This window comes from Monodon monoceros, unplaced genomic scaffold, assembly GCF_005190385.1.
Source record: "Monodon monoceros isolate NGI ecotype Baffin Bay Population unplaced genomic scaffold, NGI_Narwhal_1 Super_Scaffold_4, whole genome shotgun sequence".
NCBI lineage: Eukaryota > Metazoa > Chordata > Mammalia > Artiodactyla > Monodontidae > Monodon > Monodon monoceros.
Genome location: NW_021703781.1, coordinates 24,834,648 through 24,854,333, shown reverse-complemented (window position 1 = coordinate 24,854,333; position 19,686 = coordinate 24,834,648). Strand labels below are relative to the sequence as shown.

At 38.5% G+C, this 19,686-nt stretch overlaps 1 protein-coding gene across 1 annotated transcript in view; it reads right to left on the bottom strand.

Moving 5' to 3' along the window:
* The window catches only part of KAT6B (lysine acetyltransferase 6B), a 179,033-nt gene that overhangs the window by 34,083 nt on the left and 125,264 nt on the right, over nucleotides 1-19,686 (bottom strand). Inside the window, 9 exon segments of the mRNA XM_029244861.1 lie at nucleotides 3,261-3,354; nucleotides 6,451-6,612; nucleotides 10,050-10,191; nucleotides 12,287-12,402; nucleotides 13,946-14,067; nucleotides 15,059-15,367; nucleotides 15,370-15,403; nucleotides 15,405-15,990; nucleotides 18,824-18,956. Coding sequence (XP_029100694.1) covers nucleotides 3,261-3,354; nucleotides 6,451-6,612; nucleotides 10,050-10,191; nucleotides 12,287-12,402; nucleotides 13,946-14,067; nucleotides 15,059-15,367; nucleotides 15,370-15,403; nucleotides 15,405-15,990; nucleotides 18,824-18,956 — 1,698 coding nt within the window.

The window sequence follows — 19,686 nt, the reverse complement described above, 5'->3', positions numbered from 1 at the left end:
TGTGTGTGTGTGTGTGTGTGTGTGTGTGTGTGTGTGTGTGTGTGTGTGTTTAGAAAGAGACGGGGAGGACTTTAAAATTTTCTGACTGAGGGAGAGAGGGAATCTCAGAAACCAGGAGAGAAAAGGAGATGGAGTATCAGCTTCAACCCATGACAAGTCACTCCTTCCTCTAGCCACTTAAGTTTTGGGCAGAGTTACAAAACCCCTGAGTTGGTTTATGAGCAGATTGGGAGTTGGTGCCCTTTAGTCACTCCGGCAAAGCTCTGCAGATGACCTCCTGGGAAGCCCTGCTCAGACACATCCCAGACAAGCTGTCCCAGGAAGTCACAGACAACAACATTATTCCAAGGACAGCATTTGGTCCTGGGATGACCATTCCACCTCTTGACTGTCCTGGAGAACAGTGTTCAAAGCTTTGGATTCACAGTTCTTTATATACACACAACACATCATTTTTCGCTCATGTCTGTGATCCAGTGTGCCAATGGGCAGCTGGGCAGAGAACAGCTTTCCTTCTGTCGGTATCTTGTTTTGGCTTCCTGAACCAGCAGTACTTATAGACAAAATAAAGATTTCCTGCCTTACAACTTTCTTTGAATTACTGAAAATACCTCCCCGACCAAAAGACCCTCAGGCTCATGTACAAACAGAAATAAAATAAATCTAACGGTTAAAAGGTTCCTTTAAAAAACAGAGCAGATTTTAGAAAACCTGTAACCCCAGTTATCTGTTTTTCCCTGAGTTCTGAAATGTAAGGTTGACAAGGATTATGCGAGGTCATGGGGTTTATCTCCTACTTCTGCAAAAGACTGGATCTAATCATCATAGAAAGATATTTATCTACTATTATTTTAAGTAACTCCAAAGAAGGAGATGCTATCAATTTTTTCAGCAGCCTACTCTATCTTCTTTAAAACCTGTGTAGCCAAGGAATTATTTTTTCGCTTTAAATTGAATTTCTGTTGGGTTTACACCAGTCCCCATTTTCTCTGAGTGCTATAAAATTCTTCCCCTGGTCTTCTCTTCTCTGAAGAAATAGCACCAATTCCCTTTCAACTTCATTCAAATCATTCATCATATTCCTTAACCCTCTCCAGTGCAGGATGATACCAAGGGTATATGAAAGAGAAAATCTAAAATGACACCTGTAGCACTGCATTGCCTGGATGCACCCTAATGGATGGCATTTATCATGATGGCCCTGAGCCATCCAGATAGGTTCCACTGTGTTCCCTAGTTCATGTTTTAAAAAAACAGAGTAGACTCTAATACAGTTTTCATTTGAAGGGAATGTCTTTGTTCCTGGGTTGTTATTTTATGCATTAAAGCCTCAGTACCAGATCACACTGTACAAGTCAGACGCTACTGTATTTAGAGACTTGCATTTTTACCTGGTAAGTACCAGTCCCTTTTAAATTTTAGGTGGAAAATTATCGTGGGCAGTGACCATATCACTTAGGAGATTCAATACAACTTAACAAAAATACATCTAATGCAGATTATTGAGTGCACTGTCCACCTGAATACAAAAAAGGTATCCAAGGAGTTGACAGTAAGTTGGAAGTATGACACTTAGATCAAATAATTACCACGAAAGAATGAATTGAGTCTAAGTGCTATACTGCAGAGATACGGAGCAAAGAAGAGAATGGGATGAAACTCCAAGAGGTGGGATCAAAAAGAAGAGGCTCCTGAGCTAGCTCTTTAACAATGGGTAGGATTTTGAACAGACAGAGGCTGGAGAAGGAAGAAGTGGTCATTTCAGGAAGGGACTGCACAAAGAATGGAAGTATGGGAACCTGCTCAGAATATTTGAGCAAATGGAGATTAATATATGAAATAATACATGAAAAAGCCTAAAACATAGGCTGGAACTAGCTGTTGGAAGATCTTGAATATTGAGCTAAGAAGTTTGCCTTACTCTGTAAGCATGCAGATACTATCCAAAGTTTAAGGCTCGAATGGCTGCTATGCATACCAGAAATTATAGTATTTAGGAACAACTTGTGAACAGTGGCCCCAAAAATCTCCAAAACAACACAATTGGATTTGCCCTTAGAACTCATTACAACTAGGACTGTAAAGTAAAAATGGTAAACTTCTGGTAAGATGGCCCTCCATGGGATGACTAGATCAAGAAAGAAGAGTAAGACTAGGGTAACGAATTAAATAACTAGAAATGCCATCTGAAAATGTAAAAATAATCAATAAAGATACTTCAAAAAAGAATATCCTTCAATGTCAATAAATTATACAAATCCGTCCAAAGCTGCTATACGGTTATATTTTACACCCAAACTTTAACATTTCAACATCTAATAATATAGATTTAGACTCAACATGTTACTTCATGGTTTTCCTTGAGGACATTGACATTTTGCTTTTGCATCTGATGTACCTTATGAAGGTTACATCATCTGCTATATTTTCCTTCTTTCAGTTCAAAATCTGGTAATGAAGAAGCACACAGTTCCTAGCAACAGATTTTTACAAGTGATTATTATCACGGGATACCCTGCCTTCGTGTTATCTGGATACTTTGAATCCATTCTCGAAATGCAGCCTTAATACTACATTAACACATCCAGTATAATATAAACAGGGAGAAAAAACTACCAATTTTTAAAAAACATTATCCTATGCGTACTTTAAAATAGTATTCCGATTTTCACTGAGGAGACTCAGAAGATACAAATGTGTATAAAAAAATATTTCTTGGGCAACCTCTAGATACGAACACTGTAATAATTTCTGTAATAGAAAAGGGAAATTAACAAAACAAGATGTTTATTTCTACCAGACAGCCAAGAAGGATAGGCTACCTAAAGAATTGTTTTTCTGAAGATAAAGATCCCTTTCCTGCTCTGTACTGCACAAGATTATAGGCAAAATTTTAGAAAGCTGAAAATCCTTTTAAATAACAATTCCTTTGGCTTTAATCACAAATAATTGCCTCTTTTGGTGCTAATGAGCATGAGCCCCACAGAATGGAATGTAATTCTGCCGGTTCATTCAGGGTAATGGCTTTGTGAGCTGGTGACACTGCCGAGAGATCAAGTCTCAATTTCCTAGAGTACAATAGTGAGCAGCAGTACATTTTTCACTTGAGGAAGATTTTCTAACCTATGTAAATATAAGTAGTAAACCCGTTATCTATTGATAAAAACAACAAAGTAGGTTAAATAAAGTTTTATGTGCTACTCTCCTTTAACAGCCATCAGCTCCCTGGATCATGAAAGTAAATAAAGTACTTCACTTACTGAAATCAATGAGAAACCGTCCAAATCCTTGCCTCTGGTGCTGGGGCATGATCATTATGCAGGAGACGTTATACTTCTGCTGGCAAAGCTTTTCCTGAGGGAAGGAGAGACAGATCAAGTATGTCAGAGCACTGCTGAAGTGGGCCATTCCCTGCACCTGCCATCGTCCTTGTAACACGGTCCACTAAGGTGAGCCAATGTGTTAGGTCAGGATCAAGCAGAATAATCCTACCGTCCTAATCCATCAAACTATCAGCTAACAACAAACTACCCACTCCAGGCATGCCTCTCAATTACATTCTATTCTTGAATGTCAGTACCATGAAATACAAATAAAGAATCCAAGGAAATGTGAGTCAAATGAAACAGAACACAGACAGTATGGAAGAAATGTTTTCTGTGCTCAAACAACCTGGGAGATGGGGATTAAAAAAAAAAAAAACATCCAGAGAGTCACCCAGCGGGGTCAGTTAGGAATATTTTGCAAAAGGCCCCAGTGAAACTAAAATACTGTATGTGTGGGTAGACTTACACAAATACATTTCTCCTATGAGTAAATAAAGTAAAAAGCTGGAGAAATAATTAATCTGCATTTCAAAGTAGGACAACAAGACAAAAATGACAACAGCAACAAGAAATCCCCAAGCCTCCAAACCAAAGTGGAGGCCAAAATATTACCAACAGTCTGAAACCAGGAGGAAGACTGGAAAGAATATGGTGGGAAATGGTTCTTATAGTTCAGGAAAAATTTGCAATTTTCATGGGATATGGCATCAGAGCAGCAATATTTTCTTCAGGGTACATAGAAGCCGCCAAAACCTACACAGGGGAGATCTGGAAAAGGCTTTTGAGGTTGTGAATGCTCTGGCCAAATATAAACCACAAATTAGATTGACCACAAATGGTACTAACCACACCAAAGAATTACTTAGGAACACCCAGATCTTTAATGAACCTATTTGAAAGATCACAGGAAATGGTTGTAGAAAAAAACCCTACAGGGCAGAATTAAAGATTCCTTTGTGAAAAAGATGTGCTCCTGACTTTTGCACATTTGTAGCTGTCTGTGGAGTCTCCAAGAAATGAGGAGAAAGAAATGATGTGTGTCAATTTTCCTAAGAAACTGGATTGTCCATCACTGGCTGTGCACATCTGCGGCAAAGATTCAAATAATTAGTCTACTTTGCAAAGTCAGACAAATGGGTCACAAATCTAAAAAGAGATGTACTCTGGGTTTAAGGATTCATCCTTGATGCCGGTCTTTTCTTTGTCCCAAACTATTCTTACCTGTATACGATTTTTGGAAATCCCACCCAAGAGTTGTCCTTCCCCCACCCCAGCCCCTGCCCCCTGCCCTTTAACACATTACTACAGCTAAACTCTAATCTATGGATAAAATAACTCCTCCTCCTTTCCTTCCTGTTTTGAGTCATCTATTATGTGCTTGGAAAGTCACATGCATGTAATGGTTTACACTGAACTTTTCTAGGTCATCTTGGCCATTCTCTGGCTATAACATCTAGAATTTGGTTTAAGTATAACCCCAAAGGGCCATAGTCCTTCACACTCCAATTGACATGTTAGAATATGGTTTAATTTGAGTCTACTCTTTTAACATGGCTGTTTTTTTAGATTATTTTTTGTTTTACTGCACTGCCAAAGAATATAATAGTATTCTGGGTATAGTAAGAAATGATAGTAGTTGCTGCCATACTATAAAAGAAACTGTGACAAAATGTAAAAACTTTAGCTTGTTCTAAGTAAAATGTTGGGCTCCCTGGGAGGAAGAGAGGCAGAGATTTGAACCCCAAGAGTTACCAAGAACTGAGACCCAGAGGCCAACTTGAGACAAGGCAGGACAAGGGCAGCAGGCACCACTGAGCATCTGTTTTTAAACTCAGATACATTTAAAGAAACACCATTTTTGCACAGGAAGGACAGTTATAACCACTATTCTTTTCAACTCTTTGGAGAAAAAGATGTTTACACATCTATACAGAACGTAAAATGTTTAATAAGTTATATAGATTTCCTAGTTATTGTTTCACCTTGTGTTAATTCTCTATCACCTTTCGAATCCATACCTATAAAGTTAACTTTCTTCTTTTTCGTTTTAGAGCTTTACCAAATATGTGGATTAAGACGTTGAGGCTGTTTTCCACGAGTGCTGTCACTTATTCCTATTTTTGTTTATGGTCTCTGGATTGATTCTTAAATTTAGAAAAACTATATATGCAAAGGACCTTCATATATATTCTACCTTTTGATCTTCCATGAAAATGACACTTGCATTAGGCATTCCATTTACATTATGCAACAGTAGAGTCAGTGAAATTCACTTATCACCTAACATGCACACACACATCATAAAAAAAATAAGATACAGGGTTTGGATCATTTTACCTTCTGCCTGGAAGTCTTATAATTACCATCCTGGCATATTAAACTATTTCCTAAGTACCTAAGAAAAGTTAAGGTCATTACTGGTAAATATCTCCAAACTCAGATTTCCTTTATTACATATGAGTTATTGTTTCTCAGAAGCCTTTGAACAGAAGAATGTGAGAGAATTGCTCTGAACCAGTGAAAAAGACAAACTACATCCACTCACTATGTCAAGGGCTCCCCTATGTTAACAGCTGGAGATAACTTAGGCTTTCTAAAGGTGGGGCTGCTTTAGATCTTAAAACAATAGCACAGAGAATAAGAGACAAAAGAGTAAAACCAGCCATTATATTAGCTTAACTGTCCAAATGCCAATGTTCTAACTCACTGAGATACTGATGATCACAGAGGAAATGCAATGAGGAGAAATGAGAATTATCTTTTAAATGCTACGTTACATTGAAAGCTTCATGTTGACACCACTTAGGGGGAAAAGGGAAATAAGCTTAACATTTAGAAGATGAAAGATGCTAGGTGGTCTGCAAGGCAGCAATTATAACGTTATGTGAATGCTGACAGTCGAAACAGCAAACAGTGCTGAGGTCCTTTACACACTTCCTAGGCACGCTGCTTATTGTTTTTTGTTGTTGTTGTTTTTAATGAGCTCTGAATAAGAATCTGAGCTTTTCAGAAACATGTGTCACTTATTCAAATTAGAGTCATAAAAAAGCCCTGTTTGAAGAATTGGGCTCTACCAAAAACATTTTGAAAAAGAAAATGAAGGTCATACTGGCTCTTGTTTTACCTTAGAGAAGTATCCAACCAGATGACAGCCCTTTTCATCATTTTTTGTAAGGACATAAAAAAGGAATGGCTCGACATCATAATACAACGTTTTGTGGTCCAGGAAGAGCTTGGCTAACAAGCAAAGGTTTTGGCAATAAATTTTGCTCATATTCCCATCAACCTAGCAAAGAGAAACAGACAACATTATTTAACATAAAAATACCACTCAAAATAAAATTGTTTCTTTTATACGGTATTTTGGAAAGTATATAATTTTATTTCCAAATCCCAAACTGAGCGATTAAAACACTCCATTAACCAAGTATAAAGTTTACCAGAAAATAGCTGTCATTTGGCAAATCAGAATTCCACCTTTTCTCTTAAATTGGGGTAAATTTTAGGTAGCTTAAATTTCTCTTTACACTACCTGAAGAAAGGCCACACTGCTAACAAAGAAGTAATTTTTATTTGCAATTTATTATGAGTAAAAAATGATTAGGCAGGTCCTCTCTGTTTGAACCAAGTAAATTGGAATTAAAGAAATGTAAAACGATCAAAATACTGCTCGAGGAAGTTAAACTTTACGTTGCTTTCAAAAGGGCTTCACATAAAAATAAAATAAATAAACTCTATTATCCTGATTCCTTAGAAGTGTGGATTAACAAAAGAGGCTTCCATTTTGGTTTTATTCCAAGCATCATTTTAAATATAATTGGAAAAGATAAAATTTCTGTGTTGGGAATACAGAGAAAGTGAGATGAATTTCAACCTACAATAAGTACCATGATTACAGTCTACTTCTCTTCAAAATAAAAGAATCAAGCTGTGATACTGACGGTTAGAGACAGAAGGCTAGGCACAAATGTCAATTTCTTTGATCAAATGTAGTTACTTGTTGAAAACAGAAAGCACAGCAGATTCCAAAATTTCCCTAGCACTTTTCTTAGGGGAAATGGATGTTTGCTAACCAGAGCTCTTTAACAATGAACTTGACCGTTCTCAAGTCTCCTGTGGACCATACAGGTTCTCATACTGCAAATTATTTTTAGACTTCGTATAACTATTTCCCTTGGATGAGACCTAGGTCCCACACATGGCAACATAATCAAATATGGGCAAGGGGCACAGAGGATACAATTCTCTCTTTAATTAAAGGAAGTTTTTATGTATTTGGGAGGATGGTCCTTTTGGAAATGGTAGCATATTACAAAAAGACAGAGATAGATGTATGTATCCCTGAACCAGAAAAACAGAGAGATGACAATGCTGAAGCAAAATTCTTGTCAGTTGTGAAAGGTCTAAAATGGCATGCTTTCAAGAGGGATAAATAAAAGATAGGAAAGTAGTAATCTGTGATTATTATTCATTTATTTTATAAGTTACTTAGGACACTGCTAAGAGAAAATTTCCTACATGCTGTACTCTTAGTATTAACTCAGATTCTAGAATAGGGACCTTGGCACTTATCCAATCCAACTCCTTCAATAATTTTTATGCATAAATTTTACAGATCTGCTTCTGATTTTTCCCCTTTCATCTCTGCATGGTCCCAAAACCCCTACCCTGAAATAGACCATTCTTATCAGGCTAACAAGACTGAGTCTCTCTTACCCCTGAGAAGACTCTCTCTGGATTTATGAGAGTTTCACCCCCTCAGGCAGAGTTATACTCATTTATTTAACAATTACTTAAAGCCAACAATGTGTTTCACCCTTTGAGAAACAATGAGACAATGATTTTCATTTTCTTTTGGTTAGAAGAAAGCTTCCAAGGCATTAAGAAAGGTGCCAAAAGTTAAGTGGAACTTGTGACATTCATTAATTAAGGTTCAACTGAGAGCAGCTCTGTTGTCTAAACCTGTTGGGGCTGGCCAAGTAGCATCCCAATACTAACAACAGGATGACAGCGACTTGCATTCGGCTTTCTCGTTAGCCCAGTGGCCCTCACTGGGGGTGACTTTTGTCCCCCAAGGGACATTGGCTATGTCTGGAGATGTTTTTCGTTGTTCTGACTGGAGGAGGTGCGGTGCTACTGGCATCTAGTGGGCAGAGGCCAGGGATGCTGCTAAACGTCCCACAATGCACGGGATGCCCCCTACACCAAAGAATCATCCAGCCTGAAATGTGAACAGTCCCCTGGTTGAGAAACCCTGTGCCTCCTGTTTAGTAAAAACGAACATATTACCAAATCTTCCTAGCAACAATACCCTTCTTCCTTCAAGCTTGCCGAAAGAGCCTGATATAACCAGGAAGAGGAGCTTTAAAAAAATCATAAGATGGGCTTTCCTGGTGGCGCAGTGGTTGAGAGTCCACCTGCCGATGCAGGGGACACGGGTTCGTGCCCCGGTCCGGGAAGATCCCACATACCGCGGAGCGGTTGGGCCCATGAGCCATGGCCGCTAAGCCTGCGCGTCCAGAGCCTGTGCTCCGCAACGGGAGAGGCCACAACAGTGAGAGGCCCACGTACCGCAAAAAAAAAAAAAAAAAAAATCATAAGATACAGCTGGAGTTACATGCGTTCTCTGATGAGTCTTGGGAAAAAAGTAATGGGCCCAAGACTGTCTGAGAGAGGAAGCCTGGTCCATGAGAGAAACCTATGTATGACCCTCCCCTACGTTAAATTTAATGCAAAACATTACAGACAAGAATTAAAGAGAAATGTGGGGCAGAATAATAAATTTCCAATCTGAACAACTCAGAAAAAGAGAATCCTAAAGTAAAATTGTATTTCAGCGAAAGAAGATATCATATCTGCTATGCAAGGAAGGCTTGCTCTGAGAATCCAGGAATAAAAGCAATGTACCAAGATGGGTAACAGAGAAGAAAATAAGTCAGGGCAATGGAAGTGCTCAACCAGAGTGAGAGAATTAAGAAGGCCTGTGACTAGGCAATAACAGGAAAAAAGGCATGGCCTCCTCAAGGTACAACTGACTCAGCTAAGCTGGATCCCTGAAACTGACAATAGAACATGATGAAACAATGAAATGATATAGCAGCAAAGACCTTCTGCTACTAAATCATTTCTGAAAACACAAAATGTCTTCAAGAACACACAATGACAGACACATGGCCACAAGGGGTTCGTGTGAAGAGCAGAGCTCTCCAGGGGTGGCCATCTACCCAGATGGGGGTCGGGGGAGTCCCAACATCTGCTGGGGTCTCACCAAAAGGATTATCTACCCTGCCAAGAAATGGATGGAAACACAGGTGGTTGTGTATTGAGGAGATATGTACAGCTGCTCAATTCCCTGGAAGAGTGAGCACCTGCCAGACATTGGCTGGAGCTGCTGAACAAAGCTAATTTCTCCTGCCAAAGAAAGTAGAATTTACGAAGAGCTGAGGAGACCATAAATTCACTGGCGAATATATCTGGTGCAGACAAGGATTTGGGAGAAGACAAAAAAGTTAATGTGATGGAGTAGGAATTCATCATCAATCTCAATGGTTGCTTAATATGGTTAGAAAAACATTCCAAAACATGGAGATATTTGAAAAAGCAGTCTGAATTTCAGTGCCAAAACTGAATATACTTTGTACCTTCTACGAACAAATCAGTACATAGTCAACAATTAGAAACACTAGGTTTCAAATGCTGAGTTTTTTATTTATACATGCTTACCTCAAATACTGAAAGGTCTTTCCTTCGGTAAATTTCATTTGCTGGAGGATGAAACCATCCACATTTCCTTGAGTGTCTTAACAAAATATTTTTACTTTTCATATATTTAAGACAGAATTCACACAGGTAAAGCTTTGGTAATCTGTTGAAATTTTAAAATCAAAGAATATAATCAGATTGACTATACTCCTGGGGAAAAATATTAAATATTGTTCTATTTTCTCTAAGCCATAAAAAGGCTGTATAATAGTATTTGAAAGAAGTAGTTTCAACAAAAGAAAAAGGAAAAAGAAAGCCAGTAGTAGAGTGTACAAAACTCATAGTATTTTTCAATCTAATAATATTTGCTGCCTTTACTTTGTGAACAAATAATTTGTTTCCTTAGAAATGTCCTATAGAAAGAAAGGTTTTCAGACTTGGAACTATGACTCTAAAAACAATGGCGTCCGGTCATCCATGCATATTTTTTAAATTTCAGACTTAATGTCATAATTTCAACAGTACGTGTAATCAGTGGTGTAACTATAACAATCTTTTACTCAGAGAGAAGTGAATTCATTATTTTTAAAATGATCTGTGTACTTATAAGGCAGAGAAGTCCCAGAATTTAGTTGTTTCCATTTCTTATGGATGAGGTAACTTTAAAGTTATCATCAGTTGTACATGGTCTAAAGGAGTAAATATAGTCAAGTCAAAAGACCTTATTTGTTCCTACCAATTCCACCGACTCTTTGAATAACATTAGACAAACAGCTTTCTCTCCTCTGCTGGCTTTTTCTCCACCTTAAAAATTATACCATTTTTTACTTGTGCCCTATCATGCTTGAGTGGATATTGCTAATATTTACAAGAGAATGTTTAAAAGCACTTTCAACGTCTTTGGGGTATAAAAATGGGGAGAAGTGTTTTGGGAAGAATTAGATACAGACTCATCACAGTAATTTCAAATCTTGGATTCATATGCAAAGTTATTCAAAGCTCTTAGAACACATGATTTACAATTACCCATACAAGTAAAAGCTCATATGTGTTTTTCAAAAGTTTTTAAGGAACATACAGCTAAGTGATATGAGCTGGGAAGAGAAACCAAGACTCCTGACTCTTAGTTTGTCACTTAACTTCTAGAACACCCTCCCCGTTTTCTCTGATGATTGGGCAGACACCCAAGAGAAAGAGAAAAGGACGATATCTATTCTAGAAGAAAAGCAAATTTGTGATTACCAGAAGCTTTGCAGGCTAAAGCATTTGAGAAGATACTAATAAACTGTGCCCTGACATACCTGAAGGAAGAAATCTGTTCACAAGATACCCATTTTTAGATAAATTAGTTCAAGACAATTTCACAGCTAATCTTAGTTCAAGACAAAAGAAAATTCTAGTACCATTATTTTCTCTTCAGTTTTAACAAGTTAGTCACAAATGGCTCTAAAAGTCAAGATTTGGGGAAGGGTCTCTTAAGGCTACCCACGCCCACCTACTTTCTCCCATTTTTCCTTCTTTTGCTATAATTTCTCTAAAAAAACTTGACAATAAAATGCCAGAAATCAGAGATAAAAGTAACAGGCCTAATTAGGAAAACGAAAAAGGCAACTGAGAAGAAACCACCAAATGTTTTACAACGGCTAATTTTTTTTCTTGATTTGGTTTCTTACACAAACAATACTTCCCCAATTAACCAGAGAGAAAAAAACGATCTAAAAGTTAAAAGGCAAAATTTACAACACCTGTGTAACTAAGGCGTATAAGGCATTTACATACAACAGTGAATACTATAAGAAGGTACTGGCAAAAGTAATAGTTTTGCAAGCACTTAGACTTGACTATCAGGACAGCCCTGGTGGCACATTGGTTAAGAATCCGCCTGCCAACGCAGGGGACGTGGGTTCGATCCCTGGTCCGGGAAGATCCCACATGCCTCAGGGTGACTAAGCCCGAGAGCCACAACTACTGAGCCTATGTGCCGCAACTACTGAAGTCCACGCGCCTAGAGGCCGTGCTCCGCAACAAGAGAAACCACCGCAATGAGGAGCCCGTGTACCGCAACAAAAAGTAGCCCCCCGCTTGCTGCCACTACATAAAGCCCACACGCAGAAACAAAGAACCACTGCGGCCGAAAGAAAAAAAAGAATTGACTATTAAAATTTATGTCCTAAAAATCACCTAATTCCAGCTTTAGAATGTTCCTTCCTCCCATATGAGACATCAAGGTTGTATACCTGCCTGGCTTATTCCATTACCTTGCATATTCCTGTGGGTAAGGCGAGGAGTACCAGGTTTGGATTTCATATTTCCCAAATTCTATTACAGAAGGGTACCGGCCACAGTCTTCTACTCCACTTTCACACTCTATTTTCTGTCAGACAGAAAGAAAACAAAATATGAGGATTTCTTCACTTACATTTTGGTTCTTTCACCAGTGGATATGAAAATCTATCAAGACCAGAATCGTAATTGTGAATTTTCATGTTGTTGAAAAAAAACATTATAGGCCCTTGTGAAATAATAATCAACTCTGTATAAGATTCATATATAAATACCCTAAGAAACAGTATTACCAAGATAGGAAATGAATACCTGTTAATACATACAAATGTCTATTGAACTAAATTTAATGATCTGCTACAATGTATTAAAACTGAGGAAATTATAAGATGATGTGGCTGTTACACACTGTCACACTGTTACAGTCCCCTGTTCCTCCACCAAGTAATATTTAACCGGACTGTAGATAAATAATCAATTGCGAAGTTTGCAGTTTGATTCCCATCTCCTTTTACTCCGATGCAGGAGGTTAAGAACTCTGCTGGCCTGATTCACTGTGGCATTCCCTGGGTCTAGCCCAGTGCCTGACACAGACAAGAAATGTTCCTGAATGAAAACGCCAGTGTTGCCAGTTTGGAAAGAAAGGGCCTTGGATTTAGCAGTAACTTTCAGGTAATTGCCTGCTGTTCATCACGTCTATATACGAACGCCAGACACGGTCCCCCCAAATGGTCATATTTAAGGACTTCAAATCTCAGTGATGGCAGGGCGGGGTGGGGGGGATTTAACATTTTATCTTAGCCAAAGGAAACACTACAAAGAATGCAGAATGAGGAATGGAAATATCCAAGGGCCCCACAAGTAGAAATAAGCACAAGTATTTAGCCCAAGTGGCTGCTACAAAACATAAAGCTTAAGAGCCTATAGATAGCCCCTACTCCCCCAAAAAGGAAGTGAGGTGGGGGTGGGAATCTATCCATGAATATGGTGCCCTGGAAACAGAATGTGGTCTACTGACAGAAGAATTCACAATCCATAATAAATTTGTCTTTCAGAAGTCCAACAGCCTTTCCTTTCAATGTTTTGCTGACAATAAGCTATGTAGAGTTAACATGTTAAGGGGAATCATTTAAAGAAATTACTGGACGATGAAAATAAAAGTAATTACAACTGATCATGCAACACAATATTGCCTTCGTCAATGCCCAACAGTTAAAATCAGGAGACATTTTTCATATGGCTGGCCACCTGTGCTGGAAGAAACATCAGTCAATTTAAAAGTGATGTTCTTTTTGTGAATGATTTAAAAGGACTATTTTCTTAATTTGACAAAAATTATCAGAAATCTATTCCTTCACCCCTAGAAGCGTTTTTCAAAATCTGCCTCAATAACTGCTACTCTGGCCTATTCTGTGAGACCAGCTGAGCCATTACCAACTTTTAAGAGTGGAGACAACACTATATAAAGTGATTACTTTTGAATGTAGAGTCAACAAAAATGATGGTAACAGTTAAAGAACCACAAAAGATTTTGAGGGGGATTCTTTATAAAATCAAGGCAGTTAATTTCATAGTACTCATATATAAAGGTCACGTATTATCCTCATTACTAGAATGCAGTATCCTGGCCTTACCTCCCAAGACAGTTCCTGGGCCTGCTTAAAAACATCCAAATCCTCTTCAGTAACGGTATCCTTGTTTCCAATCACATTTATATCTGTACTTTCTTGTTTGATGCTTATTTTGATTTCTGTATCTGTCATTTAAAACCAGCAGAAAGTGTATTCACTGACTTGCATCATGAATAACCACCATATAATTACCAAAATGGCACCAAATTACCAAAGTGGGCAAATATGGATTTTTTTTAAGCTTTATTAGCTTTTACATCTAAGCACTGCTCACAGATCCAGCAGTACCTTTTCCCTGCTGTACCCAAATTGTTATTTGAATCATCGCTGTTGTCATCTTTTTATAGCTTCAACAAATAAATGACGGAAAGAGCGAGCAATACAAAGCAAAATCATAGTTTTCAACCAAGATTAGAAGGCATATCAATGTCTAGGTATAGAATTCCCATGATCACGTTTGAGATTATAAAATCTACCACTTTGTCCAAATGACACATTTTTGGCTTTTGTTTCATAAAGGGTAGCAAATGTAACGGGCCAATTTGTTAAATGAATTCATGAAATCAGTTTTCTCCCTGAGGTGAGTACACACACAGACACACTCACATCCAAAAGCACACTTCACAGAGTCACAGATCAGGCTTTGTTGAGAAGGAAGCAGGATGAACTTTGTCATGAGAAAGCAATGGACAGAGGGAGACGAGGAGCTGATGTCCCCGCTGCCGGAAGCACGGACAGCACATGGCCACGCAGTGCTGTGGCTGAAGAGGTAGCACGGGGAGGAACATGGCAGAGGCGTTAACAGTGGCTACTCATGCGGGACTACAAAGCCATAAGCAATGCTACGGACGCATCTGGGGGGGTCCTAGTGTCACTACAAATGGAAATAAGTCATAAAAAGTGGGAGAGTATTAGTTGGAAAAACAACATTTTGGAAGTTTAGTCAGCATTAGAAAAAGGTCAAAGTTTCACTGCTTCTGTATGAAAGTGAAGTGAGAACAAGAGAAATAGCTAAGACCTATGTGACAAATAGGAATTGACTGATTCTTTTTTTGGGGGGGTTGGGGAGAAAGGGACGGGACGCAGGTTTGGTTGGAGCTTTGACCTTTTGCTTACCATCATCCTGATCAGGTTTAATCCTTCCGTCTGTCAAGCTCCCCTTCCCTGGTGAGGGGGTCCCCATCTGAGGGGTCACTTTATATTTTAACCTGCCTAGCATCCTGTGCTTTTTAAGGAAAGTTGTTCGCTTGAAGTGAGCAATTGCTTTAAAAATACGTCCTCTAGCCATCCCCCAGCTAGAGGAGGAGGGGTGAGAAATAAATCTACTTCTAATATCTCTTTTTCCAAAGAAATGGGCTTTTGATTTTGCCGTGGAAGGGAATTCGATTTTACGACGCATACGTTTAGGTGGTGCATAACTTGGGTGTCCCTTTTGGCGAGACTGTCCCTGAGTGGTATAGATATGAGAGAGCCCATCAAAGAGTGCCTTCAGCTGGCTGTTATTAGTGAGACTGCTAAAGGAGGGCACACTGGACTGGCTGGAAGAACTCTGGGGAGAGGTAGAAGAAACAGAAGTGCTGGACTTTTGTGAACTGGGGCTCTGACCAGAGATGGGGGTTGCGGGTGGGAGTGAAGAAGGTGGAGGTTTTAGCTTTTGTGTGGTACCTGGAGCCAACACATGAGAAGTGCATGACTGTTTCTGAGAGACCTTTTTCCTTGGACGATAGTGCTTTGAAAAGTCTATTATTTCACCTCGTGATCTGCGACCATCAGGTGATGGTGTAAAAAACTTAGTAAGGCCATCAATGAGCCCTTTGGTTTTCTTGTTAACTTTAAGTGTAGAGGCAGAAATGTAGGTGGAGGTGGTGGTGATTTTGGTGGTGGCACCAGGCCGAGTGGGGTCTGTAACAGCCAATCTGCTGCTTGAGTCCTTCCCAGATGCAGCATGACCAGATGAAGGTGTGGTACAGACTTTAGTCTTTTGACCCCTACCAGGTGACCCCCTTCCTGTGAATGCATTCATGGATCCTTCATCACTGGTTACAGACCTAGGCAAAAATTTAGAGAATAGTATCAGCATTTAATAATAGAATTATAAAGGTATCTAACACAAGTTTATAGCAACTAGATGCATTCAATGTGCTTAAACTTAAGAAACTGAATTGCAACCCTAAGCGCTGCTTGTGTGTGTGTGCCTCCACCTAGGTGTTTCTCTGTTGAAACAGGTTGTAGCCCCTACACTGGCATGTCATGACTCTCCCAGGGCCCATCCAAGAGGTACTGGAAGAATCATGTGGAACCAAGGGCAATATGGATAAGAAAATTTTTGAAGAGACTAAAAGCTCACCCAGTGCTTTTAAATAAAAATGTGACCCCTTGTGTCGTCACAAGTAATTATGATTTCCTGAAATGTCTTTTTTAAAGTATTAAAGGAAATAAGTCATAAGTATTATCTAGAAGCAAAAGAAGAAGCTTATCTAATCTCTAGTTAGAAGTAATTTTAACTCAAATGGAAAATTTATATAAATAGAATTTGGTTACATCTATAAATTAGTACATCTTTTTTTTTTTTTTAAAGAAAACATTAAAAGATTTCCACTTAGCACTTTATGCTTAGGATGATAAGATAACCAATAATACTCTCTAAGTAGAGGAGACAATTAATTACAGCATAAAATACTGCTGAAAAAAGGACAACAATAGCAAAAAACTGAAGAAATGATTAAAGAAAAGCTACAGCGGGTCAGACATGACATGGAAAGTCTGGTGAAGAAGCAGCACATTTACCATAGTCATTATCAGACACTTGGCATCAGAATCTGTATACACTGGTTCTGACTGCTGTTTCAGTTCATTTGATGCTGGTTCTGCCCATACAGCTGTGTGGTCAATGGAGACCGGAGGTCACTCCCCTAGCACAGCTGCTTACAGGAATGGCAGCTGCCTGCCCTCACCTCAGGCTAGGGCTTGGAAAGCTACCCATTTTGCAGCAGAATTTTATTCAACAGAAACATTTGCATGTGAATTATGGCAGTGCTGGGGCCCAAGAATGGAGCTTAAAAATTATCAACTGAGCTGAAGGCTAGTAATGATGAAATGGAAGCCTGAAAATGATATGATCTTGAATTATAAAAATATCTTAAATAATTACAAATAGAAGAGCATAGCTTAGTGGTCATCCTATACACAGAGATTTAATGAATAATTCTGGCAGTCAGCTAAAGGGAGGCTGGCGCAGATCAACAGAGTGAGCTACTAGGCTCATCCGAAGCAGCTCAACCGCCAGGAGCTTCACCCAATGCCACCGAGTCAGCCAAGTCAGGCTAGAGCTAGAGATCTCTAGTGTCACAGTGAGAGTTACCAATAAACTACTCAACCAGGCTAAAATGTTTCACATCAGAATGCTACATTTGGACTGTATCTGGAATCAATTGCCCAGAAAGGATAATACGCTTATAAAGCATGTAAAAAGGAAAACTCCCTAGACTGTCTTAAAAATTCCTAAGCTCAAAGGACAATTTTGGACAAACAAAAAGTTAGGATTGGTGCCAGATGCAATTTTCAGCTGTGTCCTTTGTTTAGAAAGTTATATCCTAATTTGGTTTTCTTAATTGGGCCCTGAGGATACAGTCCCATTTCGGGAAAAATGCTTACACTGGACGAATGCAAAAACATATAATTTCTACTTCAAGAGATGCTAATATGAAAGATTTTATTCATCAATAGGTTTCATGTTCGCCTCTAGAAATTAACACAAATTCCATATTAAGATGTCCACCAGTTAGAAGGTTTTCATAACGTTTCATAGAACACTTTAGAAAGGAGCATGCATTTTTCTATTTCTCCTTTGGGAGATAAAGGTGCGGGAGAATGCTGTTTTTCTGAGAGCAGGTAATAAAGTGAATTGCTTCAGATAAAATTAGGGGGGGAAGAGTAAGCAAGTGAATTAGACACCTGGTGTTTCTTCACTGTGTGTGCAGAGCTGTATTCATTTCTACATCACAGTGACCCTTTCACTAAGCCTAAAGAGAAGGGCAACGGTCTTATTGATAGAGCTGCTTCAGATATGCAAGTCTACTGATTTCATTTCTAAACATCTTACCTAATGCTGATAGTCAGTCAGTTCTATACTCTATATAGGTTAAAAAAAAAATACATCCATTTCTCCTCTTATCTTTTCTCTACTTCTCCAAGTAACTCCTGCTAAATGTTCTACTTGGCTTTAAAGGCATCTATGTGGCAACAGGCTAGAGGAAATGGGGCTATCATAGTAGAACTGCAGGCTACTGCAAATATATTATTTTGTCTGTATGTTTGCACACATGTGCACATACCAAATGGTCTTGTCTAACTCTCTGGAGGCAAATTAGGACAGTAATTTGCAGGTTTCTTAGAAGCTCCTATTTCAGAAAAGGGATCTTAAAAAGTTGTAATACTAAATTAGCCCAGAAAAGAGAAGTATTTTTCTAAAACGTTATCTGGGGTAACAAAAGAGAGTCACTAGAGATGTGAACAAATCCCTCTCTTGTTTTAAAAACCCCCAGAAAAAATATTCATATAAGTAAGCTCTTCTAATGTTCAGCCAATAATAAAGTAGACAGAATAACTGTTTCCAATTCTTACATTCTGCTTCTATCCTGCTGCTTGAAAAATGTCACTTAGCATCACAGATACTGCCAACAGAAGACCCCGAAATGCCAACTGTAATTTAAAATGTTATTTTCAAAAAAATTTCCACAGCTTATGCAAAAGGAGAAATATTCCTCATCCCTTGAGTTTGTAAAAATGATACTAAAAAGATAATGGAATCTAAGGGGGTTACAGTCAACTATATCTTAAAGCACAACATTAAAGATTTCTTTTGATAAGATCTCAACCTACAACAATCGTTGCTTTAATTTATTTTTCGGTCGTCCAATGGGTTTTGCATATCGTCGTTTTATTTGTGCAGCTTTCTCATGAAGTAGTTTTCTTCCCTTTTTCTTTGGTCTGCAGACTTGGCAAATCCACATCCCTGAATTAATATATATATGAGAAAAATATTTTAATGTTTGATTTTAGGAGAGAGATTAAATATAAACTGCAGCTGTAATAAGCTGCCCAAGGATGCCTGTATGCAGAAATTGACCCTAAAAGATGGATCACTCCCTTCTGTCATTCTCCTCAGGAAGCTGTCATTAAAAGTCAATTTCCCCAGGGTCAAGGTGCTGAGAGCAGAGGGCTGGACCCATCTCAGAACTCTTCCAATAAGGCTTTTCCCAACATGTCACCAAGCTTCCCTAGACCATGTAAACACACATGAAAACCCAATCTTGTCATATTATATATCTTTTGATTGGAGGGAGACATTTTCAAGTCAATTTTTTTTTTTAATTTCTGGGGAAAAAGTATTTGTTTTGTCTCTCTTTGAAAATTTCCTAACTAAATTATAAGATATAGTTTTTAAAATTAAAACTTAAAATGTTTAAGTACTATGGAGCTACAATAATTAAAACTATGCACCTGGCATATGGAAGCAGGTCAATGGATAAGAACTGAAAGGCCAGAACAACTGAAAAGTTTAGCATATCATGAAGGCTGTATTTCAAATCAGTGGGGAAAGGATGAAACGATTCAGTAAAGGGTGATAGAACATACAGCTGTCTATCTGGAAGGAAAATAATTATTTCCTATCTTTTATAAACACAAATTCTAGGCAGATGAATATTATATGGCAAAATTAAATGTTACAAGCACCAGGAAAA